The sequence below is a fragment of the Molossus molossus genome, unplaced genomic scaffold (assembly GCF_014108415.1).
Source record: "Molossus molossus isolate mMolMol1 unplaced genomic scaffold, mMolMol1.p scaffold_m16_p_9, whole genome shotgun sequence".
NCBI lineage: Eukaryota > Metazoa > Chordata > Mammalia > Chiroptera > Molossidae > Molossus > Molossus molossus.
Window position 1 is genome coordinate 27,918,782 of NW_023425403.1, and position 14,614 is coordinate 27,933,395.

General features: G+C 36.5%; 1 protein-coding gene across 1 annotated transcript in view; it reads right to left on the bottom strand.

The window, feature by feature from the left end:
• The window catches only part of LOC118622330 (disintegrin and metalloproteinase domain-containing protein 2-like), a 101,417-nt gene that overhangs the window by 49,779 nt on the left and 37,024 nt on the right, over nucleotides 1-14,614 (bottom strand). Inside the window, exons 9-11 of the mRNA XM_036249779.1 lie at nucleotides 5,867-5,938; nucleotides 5,273-5,439; nucleotides 3,974-4,055 (exon numbers count right to left, since the gene is read on the bottom strand). Coding sequence (XP_036105672.1) covers nucleotides 3,974-4,055; nucleotides 5,273-5,439; nucleotides 5,867-5,938 — 321 coding nt within the window. The remainder of the gene's footprint in view (nucleotides 1-3,973; nucleotides 4,056-5,272; nucleotides 5,440-5,866; nucleotides 5,939-14,614) is intronic.

Below are 14,614 nucleotides of genomic sequence, written 5' to 3' on the forward strand. Positions count from 1 at the left end.
GCTGGAAGGAAGAGAGGAACTATTTGATTCTGCTAAATTTTAATAATGTAAATCATAGGATATTATAAATACTAACATAAAAAATAGTAAGATAGTATATTACTAGTGTAGTTATTTAAGATTTTTGTTGTTGTTTTCAGGATATTGTAGCTAACCATTCAATTGATGTAGCTTTATAATTGTTTCTCTTTCTCTTTGTTGCTCCTGTTCTTTACTAACTTTGATAACTCAGTAAGATGGAAATAACGACACCCAAAAAGTTTTACTTCGGTCGTTGGTATAAAGATTGTCCCCCGCACTCCCCTGTGCAAGTGCTCTTTTCTTCTCTATCTTTCAACTTGTGCATCTAGTCTGGTCTTTCCTTTCATTGTGTGATAGGGTCAAAGACATGGTTTGTATTGGAGATGATGTTCCTTTGCATTCCCTTTGTGGCAGTTTCACACTGGCCTTCTATTAGTCAGCTAGGTCTGTCAGTACAAAATATCACAGACTCAGTTGGTTTAAATAGCGGAAATTGATTTTCTCACAGGTCTGGAGAAAATCAAGTTGCCTAAAGGGTTGCTTTCTGGTGAGGTCTCTCTGCCTAGGTTGTAGAAGGCTATGCTTTCAGTGTCCTCGCCTGGCCTTCTATTGTGTATGCACAGAGATAGGTATCTCTGGTGTCTTTTCCTCTTTTGTAAGGACATTAGTCTTATTGGAGGCCCACTATTATAACCTCCTTTAGCTTTAATAACCTCTGTAAAGGCCCTTCCAATATACAGTCACATTGGGGGTTAGGGCTTCAATAAATAAATTTTAGGAGTACACAGTTTAGTCCATAACAGACTAGTATGAAAAACTTGAAAAAGACATAAACTGGAGTATGAGAATTTTCTATAGGATATTGTTATGAACCTCTGCTTTGAAAATAAGAAAAAAATAAAATTTTATTTAGCATTGGAATTTTTCAATATTTTGTATAAAAATTTATAACTAAGCAAAGAAGTTTCTTTTGGTGAATCTGCTTAGAACAATAGCTGTCAAATAATAATAATAGCAGCTGATATTTATTAAGACTTCTTTTTCTTTTTATAGATTTTGAGAGAGAGGAAGGGAGAGGGAGAAAAAAATAGAAACATCCATGAGAGAGAACATCTACTGGCTGCTTCCCGCACGCCCCCTACTGGAGATTGGGCCCACAACCTGGCATGTGGCCTGAAACAGGAATCAAACGGGAGACCTCTTGATGTACAATTACTCCTTTTAGCTCTTCAGTGTTTTCTTTGTGCATCTTAGTTTGGAATATATGAGTTTAGATTTATTATATTATGCTAATTAAATTTTATTTCATTCTAAATAATAAATCACTTAAAATTAATATGTATTTCACCTGAAGAACATTTTACTGCTTTAAACTATTGATACATCAAATTTGGTGATATATTTGGTTCTTTTTCTTACTCTTTAGGGTTAAAATTTCTGTAGCATTATATATGGGTTGGAAACTTATAAACAGAAAACAATATGATAATTTTTATTTTTAATAGTTGAAATTAAAATATTTTGTTTTGATTATTGCCTTTTGAAATTATTAATACATTTTATTTGTGTGATATTTCTATGCCTTTTAAATAATGAAGTGCACAAATCTTATGTGCCTTGATGTAGTTATTATATATGCATATACATATATGTGTGTATAGAATATTTATTTACACATATATACACATTCTTATATATCATTTATAATATCATATGTATGCATACATTTGTGTGTATATATATACACACACACATATTTGTGAAGTATGTGTGACACATATCTGCAAAACTACTACACTGTGCAAAATATTGGATATTTTTATCACTCAGGAAGTTCTCTCCGGCAAGTTTTCAGCCATTACCTCCCCATAATTTGTTAACTTCTATTCTTACTTTTAACAATATGGTATATCTTTACCTACACATTAAGATAGCATAATAAATATTCTTTTGATTTTGGTATATTTTGCTCAACATACAGTTTTGAGATCTATCAATGTTGAGTGTATAACACTATTTTTTTTATTGCTTACATTATGTGAAAATTCCAGACATGTTTATTCATTTCGTGGACAGGAGGAGTCAGTATTAGTAAGATGTCAATGTCCCTCAAACTGGCCGAAAGATTCAGTTCAAAATTAATCAAATTGACAAGCTGATGTTAAAATGGAAATGCAGAGAACTCAGAATACCTAAATCAGTCTGAAGAAGTAGTAATAGGGTTTACACTATCATTTTTGATGATTCAATATAAAACTATTGTTATTGCCCTGGCCGGTGTAGCTCAGAAGTTAGAGTGTCAGCCCGCAGACTGAAGAGTCGTGGGTTCGATTCCAGTCAAGGGCCGGTACCTCAATTTTGGTTCGGTCCCTGGCCCTGGCCAGGGTCCTGCAGGAGGCAATCAAGCCCCGCCCCTCCCCCCTCCCCACCCCGGTCTTAAAATAGATGAAAAAATATTCTCTGGTGAGGATTATTTAAAAAAAAAAAAAAAACACCTATTTTTATTAAGAAAACGTGTTGTTGGTGGAAGAACAGAAAAAAATACCAATGATGATAAGAGAGTCCATAGAAATATGATCCCCTGATTTAATAACAGAGGCACCACTGAGGGATTAGGTAGGAAGAGTGGTGAGTGTTTAACAGCAGAAGACAGAGCATTAACTATTTACTTTCACATCTTACTCCAGTGATATGCGCTGCTGCTGCTTTTTCCAACAAATGGTCAGGCAATGATTATCCCAATGAAACGTGGAGAATAAGAAAGAAGAGCCCAATCAGTGTGGCTCAATGGATTGAGCATCGTCCCATGGACTGAGAGGCCCACGCGGTCAGGGCACAGGCAGGGATTGTGGGTTTGATTTCCAGTAGGGGGCGTGCAGGAGGCAGCCGATGTATGTTTCTCACATCTATATTTCCATCTCTTTCCCATCCTCTCTAAAAATTAAAAAAGAAGAATATTAGAAAACCGTTCTCTGATTGCTTCTTTCACTGCAGAGACCACTGCCCTCTGCCCATAAGGCACACATTCCAGTAAACTATGGCATTTTTTCCCCCTCTTGGTAGCTAACCTTCTTGCAGAGAGAATGAGTTTTGTTCTACGTTTTGTTAATCAATAAAGGTGCTGCTTCACATGAGAATCTTATGATATGTAGTGTTGCATGTGACTGGGTAAATCAGCCAAATTCCAGCTTTTGAGACTAGATAATGGCTTGCCCATAAACATGTCACATTTTCTAAACTGTCGTATATAAATTTTAAAGTTGATATTCCTGTCTCTATTTGACTGATTCATCTTTACATATCTTCACTTAGCTTTACTTGTTCACTGAAATAAGGGTATTATGCATTGCCTCCTTGAAATTTCAGCAGATATTGTACAAACACACAAAAAATAAAAAAGCAAGTCCTACATGTCAGAATAATCATAGCATTATGAAGAAGGAGCAAAAATATACCGATTTTAAATACACCAAGATCTTCTACTAAGATAAGTAATGCCAGTTAGGGCATTTGATGCTGTTATCCTTCACCTGTGCCCCACAAAGCATTTTAAGGCAATTGATAATTTCAAATTTTTTATTTTAATCTGGTTCATAATTATGTTAGCTCTAATTAAGAAAATGTTCAAAATCTAAGCTTGAACTTAAAATCAATTAATGATTTAATATTGAGCACATGAAAATTTATGAGCGTCTTATAAGACTAAAATAGATCACTACATTAACTTTCTAAAAAGGATATTTTGAGTTTATGAGAGGAAAGGCAAAAACTGTATATTAAGTTCAATGAGGACTTGCTATAGTTCAAACATTCCTCTCAGCAGCAGGGACAAAGATTAATAGATTCATTATGCCAATATTAATATACTTAGACATAGTTAAGAAAATATTTAACCATATATGATCTAAATAGCATTTTATTTATTTATCTTAGCCAAGCAGATTATACCAACCAGGGCAATACTTCCTCCATATTGTCTATTGCACATCTTTCCTTGAAAGGTTGCACCAACATAATCTGAGTTTTCTCTGTAACTTAAGTTTAGAAAAAAAAAAAATCACATAATTTTGTTAAACTAAACACAATTAATATTGAATTTGAGTAATATATAATTTTTGCATATTTATAAAATATATTCATTGATCTGTCCATGTAACATTAAAGTAACAAAGCATAGGAAGTGACTAAATGTGTCTCTTTCTTTTAAAAACAATAAAATAAATTTTAAAACAAATATTATAAAGTGTAATAGCATACGGAACTTTTTAAAAAAAACGAGGATTCTTGTCTGGCCAGTGTGGTCAGTGGATGAGCGTCGACCCGTGCACCAAGAGGTCACCAGCTTGATTCCAGGTTGTGGGCCAAATCCCCAGTTGGGGGCATGCAGGATGCAGCCAATTGATGTTCTCTCTCATCGATGTTTCTATCTCTCTATCCCTTCCCCTCTCTCTAAAATAAATTTTAAAAAGTTTTTTGAAAAGAAAAATAAATTAAAAATGAAGATTCTGTTTTGTGAAGCATTCATTATATCAAAATAAGAAAATTTAACATTTTTTCTTAAAATTAAAAATTAGTCAGTGCAGTTGATAAATAGGAAGTCACCTATGGACTGAAGTTTCTTTCCTCTAAATCAGAGAATTAGCTTGCCAGAGTCATGCAAAGTTATGGCATATTTGCAGGGCAGAAAATAATATAAACAATTATGATTTTTAAATATACGTATGATTTGATTTAATATAAAAACATATAAGTTCTGAGCATTGATAAAAGAAAAACAAGGAGCTTATTAAATAGAAAGAGAGTTTTAACTTTTTAAAAGGAAGTATGACGTGAATGTAGTATGTCAGAGATGTTTTAGTATACAACAGTGTTTCCATTTCCTTGTTATTTCTGTTTTTATTTTATGGAAATAAAGCTTTAAAAAAGCCCAAATTCTATATTCATAAATTCAGGTACATTTCTTCAGATAGATATTATTAATATTTTATGTATAGTTAGGGACACTATACTCTATGGTAAGAAGTCATATGGTAACAAGATTGGAGTGAATTTTAAATACAAACCAATAAATAGAAGGATATCAATAATTCTATAAAACTCATATTTTGAAAAGTAATATTCACATGATGTCATATGTAAGAAAAATGGCACAAGATTTTTTTTCTCAAAAGACCTGTCAACTGTCAGAAATTAGGTCAAATATGGATATGTTTTCTTTGTATAAGATTTAGTAATGTCAAGATATGCTTACACCAGTAAAAATGCCATATCATGTGGACGCAAAACAAGGTAAGATCTTTTCCATTTTAAAAATCTGTGTAATAATTCATTAACATTTCCAGTTACTGGAATTTTATTTTCATATATCCAAAACTCCAATGAAGATAGAATTATTGTAATATTAAATGAAGTAAAAATCTAAAATAGAACACATAAAGAAAATATATTCAAATATCATGGTCTAAATAGATTTGGAAATAAGTGTGAAAATAAACACTATACTGATAACAAATATTAATCAATTGAACTGTAAGTCTGTTTTGAATCTTATTATATAAATAATATATATTACTAGTAAAACAAGTTATAATTAGCATGTGAAAAATCTGTACTTAAGCAAGCCCCATGTCAAATGCTATATTTAATTTAACCCTTCCAATAACCTAATTAGGTATACACAAGTTTTATTATTTCTATTAAACAGTTAGAAAACTGAAACTTAAAATGGTTGTACAATTTCCCCTATTCACACCAGATTTGCATTCAGGCAGTGTCATAAAAAAACTATGGACATTTTTTAAAGTAACACAAGCAAATGCAAAAGTACTAAAAGGCAAACACTTACAGCATTAGTCAATCCAATTAACTGGAATATTTTTTGAGTGACAACAGTCATATCGGAACCCATATGATTGTACTGAAAAAGATAATCACACATTTTAGATCTAATTATATATTGCTTAATATTTAATGATTGTCATTTCATTTAAGTTTTAATATAGTGAGTTTAAAATGTTTAAGCTAATTATTAGTTTTTAAATATTAAATTTTATAGAAACAATATGATATATTGTCAGTGTGAGAAATGGGATATATTAAAAAGTACAAAAAGACACTACAAACTACCAAAACTAGAAGAGGAGGGACCTTCCAAAGTCATTTTACAAGGCAGGCATTACCCTGATCCCAAAACCAGACCAAAGCACTACAAAAAAGGATTACAAGCCAATATCTTTTTTTTTTTTTAATCCTCATCCTAGGACATTTTTCCATTTTTTTGTTCAGAGTGGGAGGGAGAGAGAAGAAGAGGGAAAGAGAAACATCCACGTGAAAGGGAAAAATTGAGTGGCTGCCATCCGCACGACCAACCAGGGCCGGGGACAAACTGTAACCAAGGTACGCTCCCTTAGCGGGAACCAAAACCGGGTCTCTCTGGACCGCAGGCCGATGACAAGGCAACATCTTAAAAGGATCATATACCATAAGCAAGTGGAATTGATTCCATAGATGCAAAGATGATTAAACATTCACAAATCAGTTAATGTGATACACTACAAAATGAAGGAAAAAAGTCATATAATCATTTCAATGATACATAATAAAAAGCATTTGGTAAAATTCAACATCTTTTCATAATAAAAACTCTCAACAAAATATGTATAGAAGGAACATACCTCAACATAATAAAGACTATATATGACAAGCCCGTGGCCAAAATCATAACCAATGGAAAAGTTGAAAACTTTTCCCCTGCAAAATCAGGAACAATACAAGGATGCCCAGTCTCACCACTTTTATACAGCATAGAACTGAAAACTTAGCCAGAGAAATTAAGTAAGAAAAATAAATAAGATGCATCCAAATTGGAAAGAAAGAGGTAAAACTGTCATTATTTGTAGATGTCATGATATAATACAGGAAGCCCCGAAGTCTTCATCAAAAAAACTGTTAGAACAAATAAACAAGACAGTAAAGTTGCAGGATATAAAATAAATATGCAAAAATATGTTGCATTTTTATATGTTAATAGAAAAATATCAGAAATAGGAATTAAGAAGACAATCCCATTTACAATGACATCAAAAGGAATAAAATACCTAGGAATAAATTTAACCATGGAAGTTAAGGATCTGTAAACTGAAAACTATAAGATATTGATGAAAGAATTGAAAAAACACAAATGAATGCAAATATATTTAATGTTCAAGAATTAATATTGTTAAAATGTTTATACTACACAAAGCAATCTATAGATGTGATGCAATCTCTATCAAAATTCCCATGTCAACTAGGAGTCATAGAACCTTCAGGAGGAGGTGAAAGGACAAGATGGTTTGAGAGATTTAAGAGTAAATATTTCAAAGTGTTTGGCCTCATTTATATGTAAAGTTTTAAATCAAGCTCATAGATACAGAGAATAAATTGGTGGTTGCCAGAGGTACAGTGTGAAGATTTGGCAAAATAGGTGAGAAAATCAAAAGGTACAAGCTTTCAATTATAAAGTTATTAAGTCAAGAGGATGTAATCAACAGTACAGCAACTATAGTTAACAATGCTGTATTGTATATTTGCAAGTTGCTGAAAGAATAGATTTTAAATGTTCTCATTATAGGAAAGTAAAATTCTGTGACTGTGCATGATGACAAATGTTAACTAGATTTATTATGGTGAGTATTTTGCAATATATACAAATATTAAATCATGTTGTACACCTGAAAATATAACATTGTATGTCAATTATCCTAAATAATAAAAGAGAGAGAAAAAGAAAGCTATTCACAAGTTTTAATCAGGGGATTGATACAGTCTGATTTATATATTAAAAAGAAATATATGTCCTAGCTTTATTAGGTGTTATAAAGTGTATTATCATTATAAAATGAATTGAGAGCTTTCTAAATAGTTTAGAACATTGATTCTTATATTTTGGTATATGTCAGGCTCATCTGGAAAGCCAATAAAGTATCAGACACCTAGATTTTTTGAAGTTCCAGGGTTTTGGCCTCTGTTTATTGTTTTTTCTCCCAAGTCCTCTAGGTGATTTTTATTCACACCAAAGTTTAAAAACCACTAGATTAGACATCAGTGCAATTATCTGCTATTTAGAGGTTAGATAAAAATGTAGTTATGAGGAGATTTAGGGACTTTTTGGGAAGATGGCTGCGGGCAGGACTAGAAGGAGGGTGAGTATGTGAGAGAGTGAGCTAGTGTGTGAGAGAGTGTGAGTGGACTTGAAGGTGGATGACCAAACTTGTGCAGTGCAGAGACACTGAACAGAAGGTTCCTGTGTTGTGGACAGGAACAGCTGGCTACCACGGTAAGCTACTCTTCAGGGAGCTTCTCCCTGCGCCATGGGAAGGTCCCACCATTTTGGAAGATCCCGGGTCTTCCCTGGGAGGAGGCAGTGGGAGCGGCTAGGGCTCAGCAACCTGAGCCACCAGTGCAACTGGCACCATCAAACCAGTGGACACTCTGTGTCAACACAGACCAGTGCACAGTAGTGGAGCTCCCAAGTTGCCAGTTGCAGAAGCCACAGACAGCTGGGAGCCCAGCACCATCCCCCACAGTAGCAGCCCAATCAGAGTCGAGATATATCCCCAACAATAGAGGCTGGGGAGCAGACATCTATCCCCAGGCAACAGAAGCACAGACCAGCAGCTGAGACCCAGCCCCAAAAACTACAACAAAAGCTGAGCAGGAGTCCACCCCCACAGGGAAGCAGCACTCCCCGGGCAGCAGCACTCCCTAGCCACCAGCGGTGGGACCTGGGGCTCCATAGAGGCCTGTGCAGTCCAGCAGCTCACAAGATCGGTGGGAAGTCGGAGTCTGAGAAGGACTGTTACAATCCAGCTGCCTGCCCACGGTACCTACAGGGTGCGGGGGCACCAGAGAGGCCTGTGTGACCCAGCAGGGACTGTGCAATCCAGTTAAGCATGGGACCTGCAGAGTGCTGAAGCACCAGAGAGGCCTGTGCGACCCAACAGAAATTGTGCCATCCAGTTAAGCATGGGACCTATGGGGTGCTGAAGCACCAGAGGGGCCTGTGCCACCCAGCAGAAACTGTGCCATCCAGTTAAGCATGGGACCTGCAGAGTGCTGAAGCACCAGAGGGGCCTGTGCCACCCAGCAGAAACTGTGCCATCCAGTTAAGCATGGGACCTGCAGAGTGCTGAAGCACCAGAGAGGCCCCTGTGCGACCCAGTAACCCAAAACATAGGCATAGAGCCATGTCCCAAAGGGACTCTGCGATACAGTTACCTGCAGGACCTGCAGGGTGTGGGGGCACCGGAGAGGCCTGTGCAACCCAGCTGAGCACAAGATAGGCATAGAGGATATGAAAATGGAGGCAGAGTAAATGGAAGCTACACAAAAGATCTCCCAGGACCAAATGGAAATTACAATGAAATAATGACAAATCCTCAGAAATAAGCAACAGAAAAGCAGCAGGACAGGACCATATAACCAGGGACACTGGTAGAATCTGCAGAGGCACGAGAGGGTGGCGGGCTGGGAGCCTACGAATAGCAGCAGTCTTAGCTGTGAGCAATGCCCTTGGGAATAAAGACCAAGCCTGCTCCATAGTGCTGAAAGCTGGGACAAAGTGCTAAAATAGCCACAACCACTCTCCTGGGGGCTATGGCACAGGGAAGGCAGACTGGGTTGGAACTCTCTGGGGACAACCAGGATTTGAAGGGCACTCAGAGTTTTTGCTGAGTTGTGGCCACAAAGAATGGTGGTCAGTGTGCTCCTTCCCAGAGCTGTGGGGAAAAGAAGCAGCCTCTCCCTCAAAGATTCAGCTTTTCCCAGGTGAGGCAAAGAAATGCAAATTGAGGCTCATTGAAAACCAGCATCTATCCTACCCTCTGGAAATCCTTAGGCAGAACACCAGGGCTATAATCCAAGGCACTGAGTAACTGAGACTACTAGCCTCCAGGGAAAAGCTAGAAGATAACTGAACTCTTCCTGGGCTTGCAAGTCTACAGTGGTGTTTAACGTGGACCCACCCAGGCTCATCCAAACCCAGTAGAGGGAGCCACAAACAGCAGAACACCAACACCCACAGGGAAAATTTGGCAGACTCCAAAACCCACTGAGATAGCCAAAATGGTGAAACAAAGAAACAAATCCCAAATGAAAGAACAAGAGAACTCTATCGAAGATGAGATCAATGAAATGCAGTTAAGCAAATTATCAGAGATAGTGTTCAGAGCAATAATCTTGAGGAAGCTCAAATGCATGAGTAAGGACATCAGCACCATGATTAAAGATATAGAAACATTGAAAACCAACCAAATGGAAATGAAGAATGACATAGCAGAAATAAAGAACACATTGGAAGGACTAACCAGCAGAGGAAAGGAAGCTGAGGACCAGATTGATGAATTAGAAGACAGGGTAGAAAAAATCAACCAATCAGAAAACCAAAAGGAAAAAAACAAAAACAAATAAAAAACAGGAAGATAGCTGAAGAGATCTGTGGGACAACTGGAAACGTAATAACGTTTGCATCACAGGAGTCCCTGAAGCGGGAGAAAATGGGCAAGGGTTAGAGAATATATTTGAAGAAACAGTGCCAGAAAACTTTCCTAACTTGGTGAAGGAAGAAGGCATTCAAGTTCAAGAAGCACAAAGAGCCCCAAGTAAGAAGAACCCAAACAGGCCCACACCAACACACATAGTAATTAAAATGCCCAAAATTAAAGACAAAGAGAGAATCCTAAAAGCAGCAAGAGATAAGCAACAGGTTACCTACAAAAAAAAAAAAAATCCATAATGCTTTCAGCTGACTTCTCAACAGAAACACTACAGGCCAGAAGAAAGTGGCATGAAGTAATCAAGGTCATGAAAAACAGGGATCTCAATCCAAGAATTCTCTATCCAACAAGGCTATCATTCAAAATAGAAGGTAAAATAAAGAACTTTCCAGACAAAAAAAGGTTAAGGGAATATATTAACACCAAACCAGCACTGCAAGATATGCTAAAAGGACTGCTGTAATTAGCAGAAGTAGGAAGAAAAATAAAACCACACTAAACAAAAATGGCAATAAATAAATACATATCAATTATCACCTTAAATGTGAATGGTTTGAATGCTCTGATAAAAAGACACAGAGTAGCTGACTGGATAAGAAAGCATGACTCACACATATGTTGTTTACAAGAGACCCACCTCACAACGAAAGACTCTCGTAGGTTGAAAGTGAACAGATGAAAAAAAAACCATTCAAGCAAACAGAAAGGAAAAAAAAGCTGGAGTAGAAATACTCATATCTGATAAAGTAGATTTCAAAATGAAGGCTATAATTAGAGACAAAGAAGGCCACTACATAATATTGAAAGGATCTATCCAACAGGATGATATAACCTTGGTAAACATATATCCACCCAATACAGGAGCACCAAAATATATTTAAAATCTTCTGGAGGACTTCAAAGGAGAAATCGACAGCAATACAATCATAGCATGGGACTTCAACACCCCGTTGACATCACTGGATAGATCCTCTAGACAAAAAATTAGCAAAAAAACAGACGCTAAATGAAGCACTAGACCAAATGGATTTAATAGATATCTGCAGAGAATCACACCCCAAAACTGCAGAATTCACATTCTTTTCAAGTGCACATGGGACATTCTCAAAGATAGACCACATGTTAGGGCACAAACTAAGTCTCTACAAGTTTAAGAAGACTGAAATCATATCAAGCATCTTCTCAGATCACAATGGCATGAAACTAGAAATCAATTGCAACAAGAACATGCAAAGACATTTGAACACATGGAGGCTAAATAGCAAGTTATTGAACAATGAATGGTTTACTATGGAGATCAGGGAAGAAATTAAAAACTTCCTGAAAACCAATGAAAATGAACACAAAACACAAAATCTATGGCATGCAGCAAAAGCAGTTCTGAGAGGGAAGTTCATAGCACTACAGGCCTACCTCAAGAAACAAGAAAAATTTCTAATAGACTATCTAACCTCACAACTTAAAGAACTAGAAAGCAAACAAAAAGAAAACCCCAGAGCAAGTAGAAGGGAGGAAATAGTAAAGATCAGAGCAGAAATAAATGACATGGAGACCAAAAAAACAATTCAAAGGATCAATGACACAAATAGCTGGTTCTTTGAAAAGATAAATAAGATTTATGGACCCATAGCTAGACTCACCAAGAAACAAAGAAAGAACCCAAATACACAAAATCAGAAATGAAAGAGGAGAAATAATAACTGACACCACAGAAATACAATGGATCGTTAACAAATATTATGAACAATTATACGGCAACAAATTCGACAATCTAAGCAAAATGGACCAATTCATAGAAACATATAGTCTCCCAAAACTGAACTGGAAAGAGATAGGCAACTTGAACAGACAAATAACAAAAGAAATTGAAGATGTAATCAAGGCTCTCCCAGCAAACAAAACCCCAAGCCAGGACGAATTCACGGGGGAATTTTATTGAACATTCAAAGAACTACTACCCATTCCCCTCAATTATTCCAAAAAATTCAGGAAGAATTTTTGTGAGGCCAACATAATTCTAATTCCAAAACCTGAAAAAGACGCTACAAAGAAAGAAAACTACAGGCCAATATCCCTAACGAACATAGATGCCAAAATCGTGAACAAAATACTAGCAAATCAAATCTAGCAATACATCAAAAAAAATTATTCACCATGATCATGTGGGATTCATCCCAGGGATGCATGGCTAGTACAATATTCTCAAATCAATACATGTGATACACCACACGAACAAAATAAAAGATAAATGTCATTATGATCATATCAATAGACGCTGAGAAAGCATTTGACAAAATCCAGCACCCATTTCCAATAAAAATGCTCAGCAATCTGAGAATAGAGGGATTATATCTCGACATAATAAAGGCCATATAATAAAGACCTAAAGCCAACATCATACTCAATGGGCAAAAACTAAAATAATTTCCCTTAAGAACAGGAACAAGACAAGAATGCACACTTTTGCCACTCTGATTTAACATAGTACTGGAAATCTTAGCCACAGCAATCAAACATGAAGAAAAAATAAAAGGGATCCAAATTGGAAAGGAGGAAGTGAAACTGTCATTATTCACAGATGACATGATATTATACATAGAAAACCCCAAAGACTCCATTAAAAATTTATGAGACTTAATAAATAAATTTGGCAAAGTAGTATGATACAAAATTAACGTCAAGAAATCAACGGCATTCTTATACACCAAAGATGAAATCACAGAAAGAGAAACTAAAAAAATAATCCCATTTACCATCGTAGCAAAAAAATTAAGATACCTAGGAATAAACTTAACCAAAGAAATAAAGGACCAATTCGCAAAAACTTCAGGAGATTAAAAAAAGATACAGAGGAAGATATAAAACAGTGGAAGCACATACCTTGTTCATGGATTGGAAGAATTAACATCATTAAAATGTCCATACTACCCAAAGCAATCTGTAGATTCAATGCAATCCCCATCAAAATATCAACGACATACTTCACAAAACTAGAACAAATACTTCAAAAGTTCATATGGAACCAAAGAACACCCCGAATAGTCACAGCAACCTTGAAAAAGGAGAACAAACTAGGAAGGTTCACAATACCAGATCACTAGCCACACCAAGATTCAGAAAAACTACAACCTGAGTGAGAAAAAGCAACCAATACTTGTCAACACCACTGTAAATAATCTTTTAGAATTAGTTGACAAAGCTTTTAATTTTTTTTTTATCCTCACCCTAGGACATTTTTCCATTTTTTGTTGTTGTTGTTGTTCAGATAGAGTGGGAGGGAGGGGAAAGGGGGGGTATAGAGAGAGAGAGAGAGAGAGAGAGAGAGAGAGAAAGAGAAACATCGATGTGAAAGGGACACACTGAGTGGCTGCCACCCACCCAACCCAACCAGGGCTGGGGACAAATTGCAACCGAGGTAGGAGCCCTTAGAGGGAACTGAACCAGGGTCTCTCTGGACCACAGACTGACGCTTGAACTGCTGAATCAAAACAGGCCAGGGTGGCTGACAAAGCTTTTAAAGTAGCTTTCATAACAATATGACAACAAGAGACTAAACATATCATTCAGGGCGGGGGTTGGAGGTGACATCAGCAAAGTGGTGGGCTAGAAAACTCCAAGCCCTTGTTCCTCAGTGAAAATGTCAAAAGACAATCAGAAACTGGCTGAAATAAACTCTTGGGACCTCTGGAAAAACAGTCAAGGGTTTACAGCAACCAAGCAAGAGAAAGTCAACTTGAAAATGGCAGGAAATTTGTGGTGCTGTTACTTTCCTTTGCTCTACTCCATCTTCAGTGTCTCATGGTTTAAACTGGAGGAGATTGCAGCCCAGTTTCCAGTTTCCTCCCTCTAAACAAGGGTTGCAGAGAAGACCTTATTTGAAATGTTCTAACCTGTCTAACAGCTGCCTGAAAGGTTGGTTTCTGTCTTACCTCCCTCAGATTTCAGGCAGCAAAAAGGAGTAACCACTGCTTGTAAAAGTGTCAGATGCCTGAGACAAGAGATTATAGGTGATAATATACAACAAGGCCTTCTAAGGTCTTGAGGAGAAACTGAGGTGA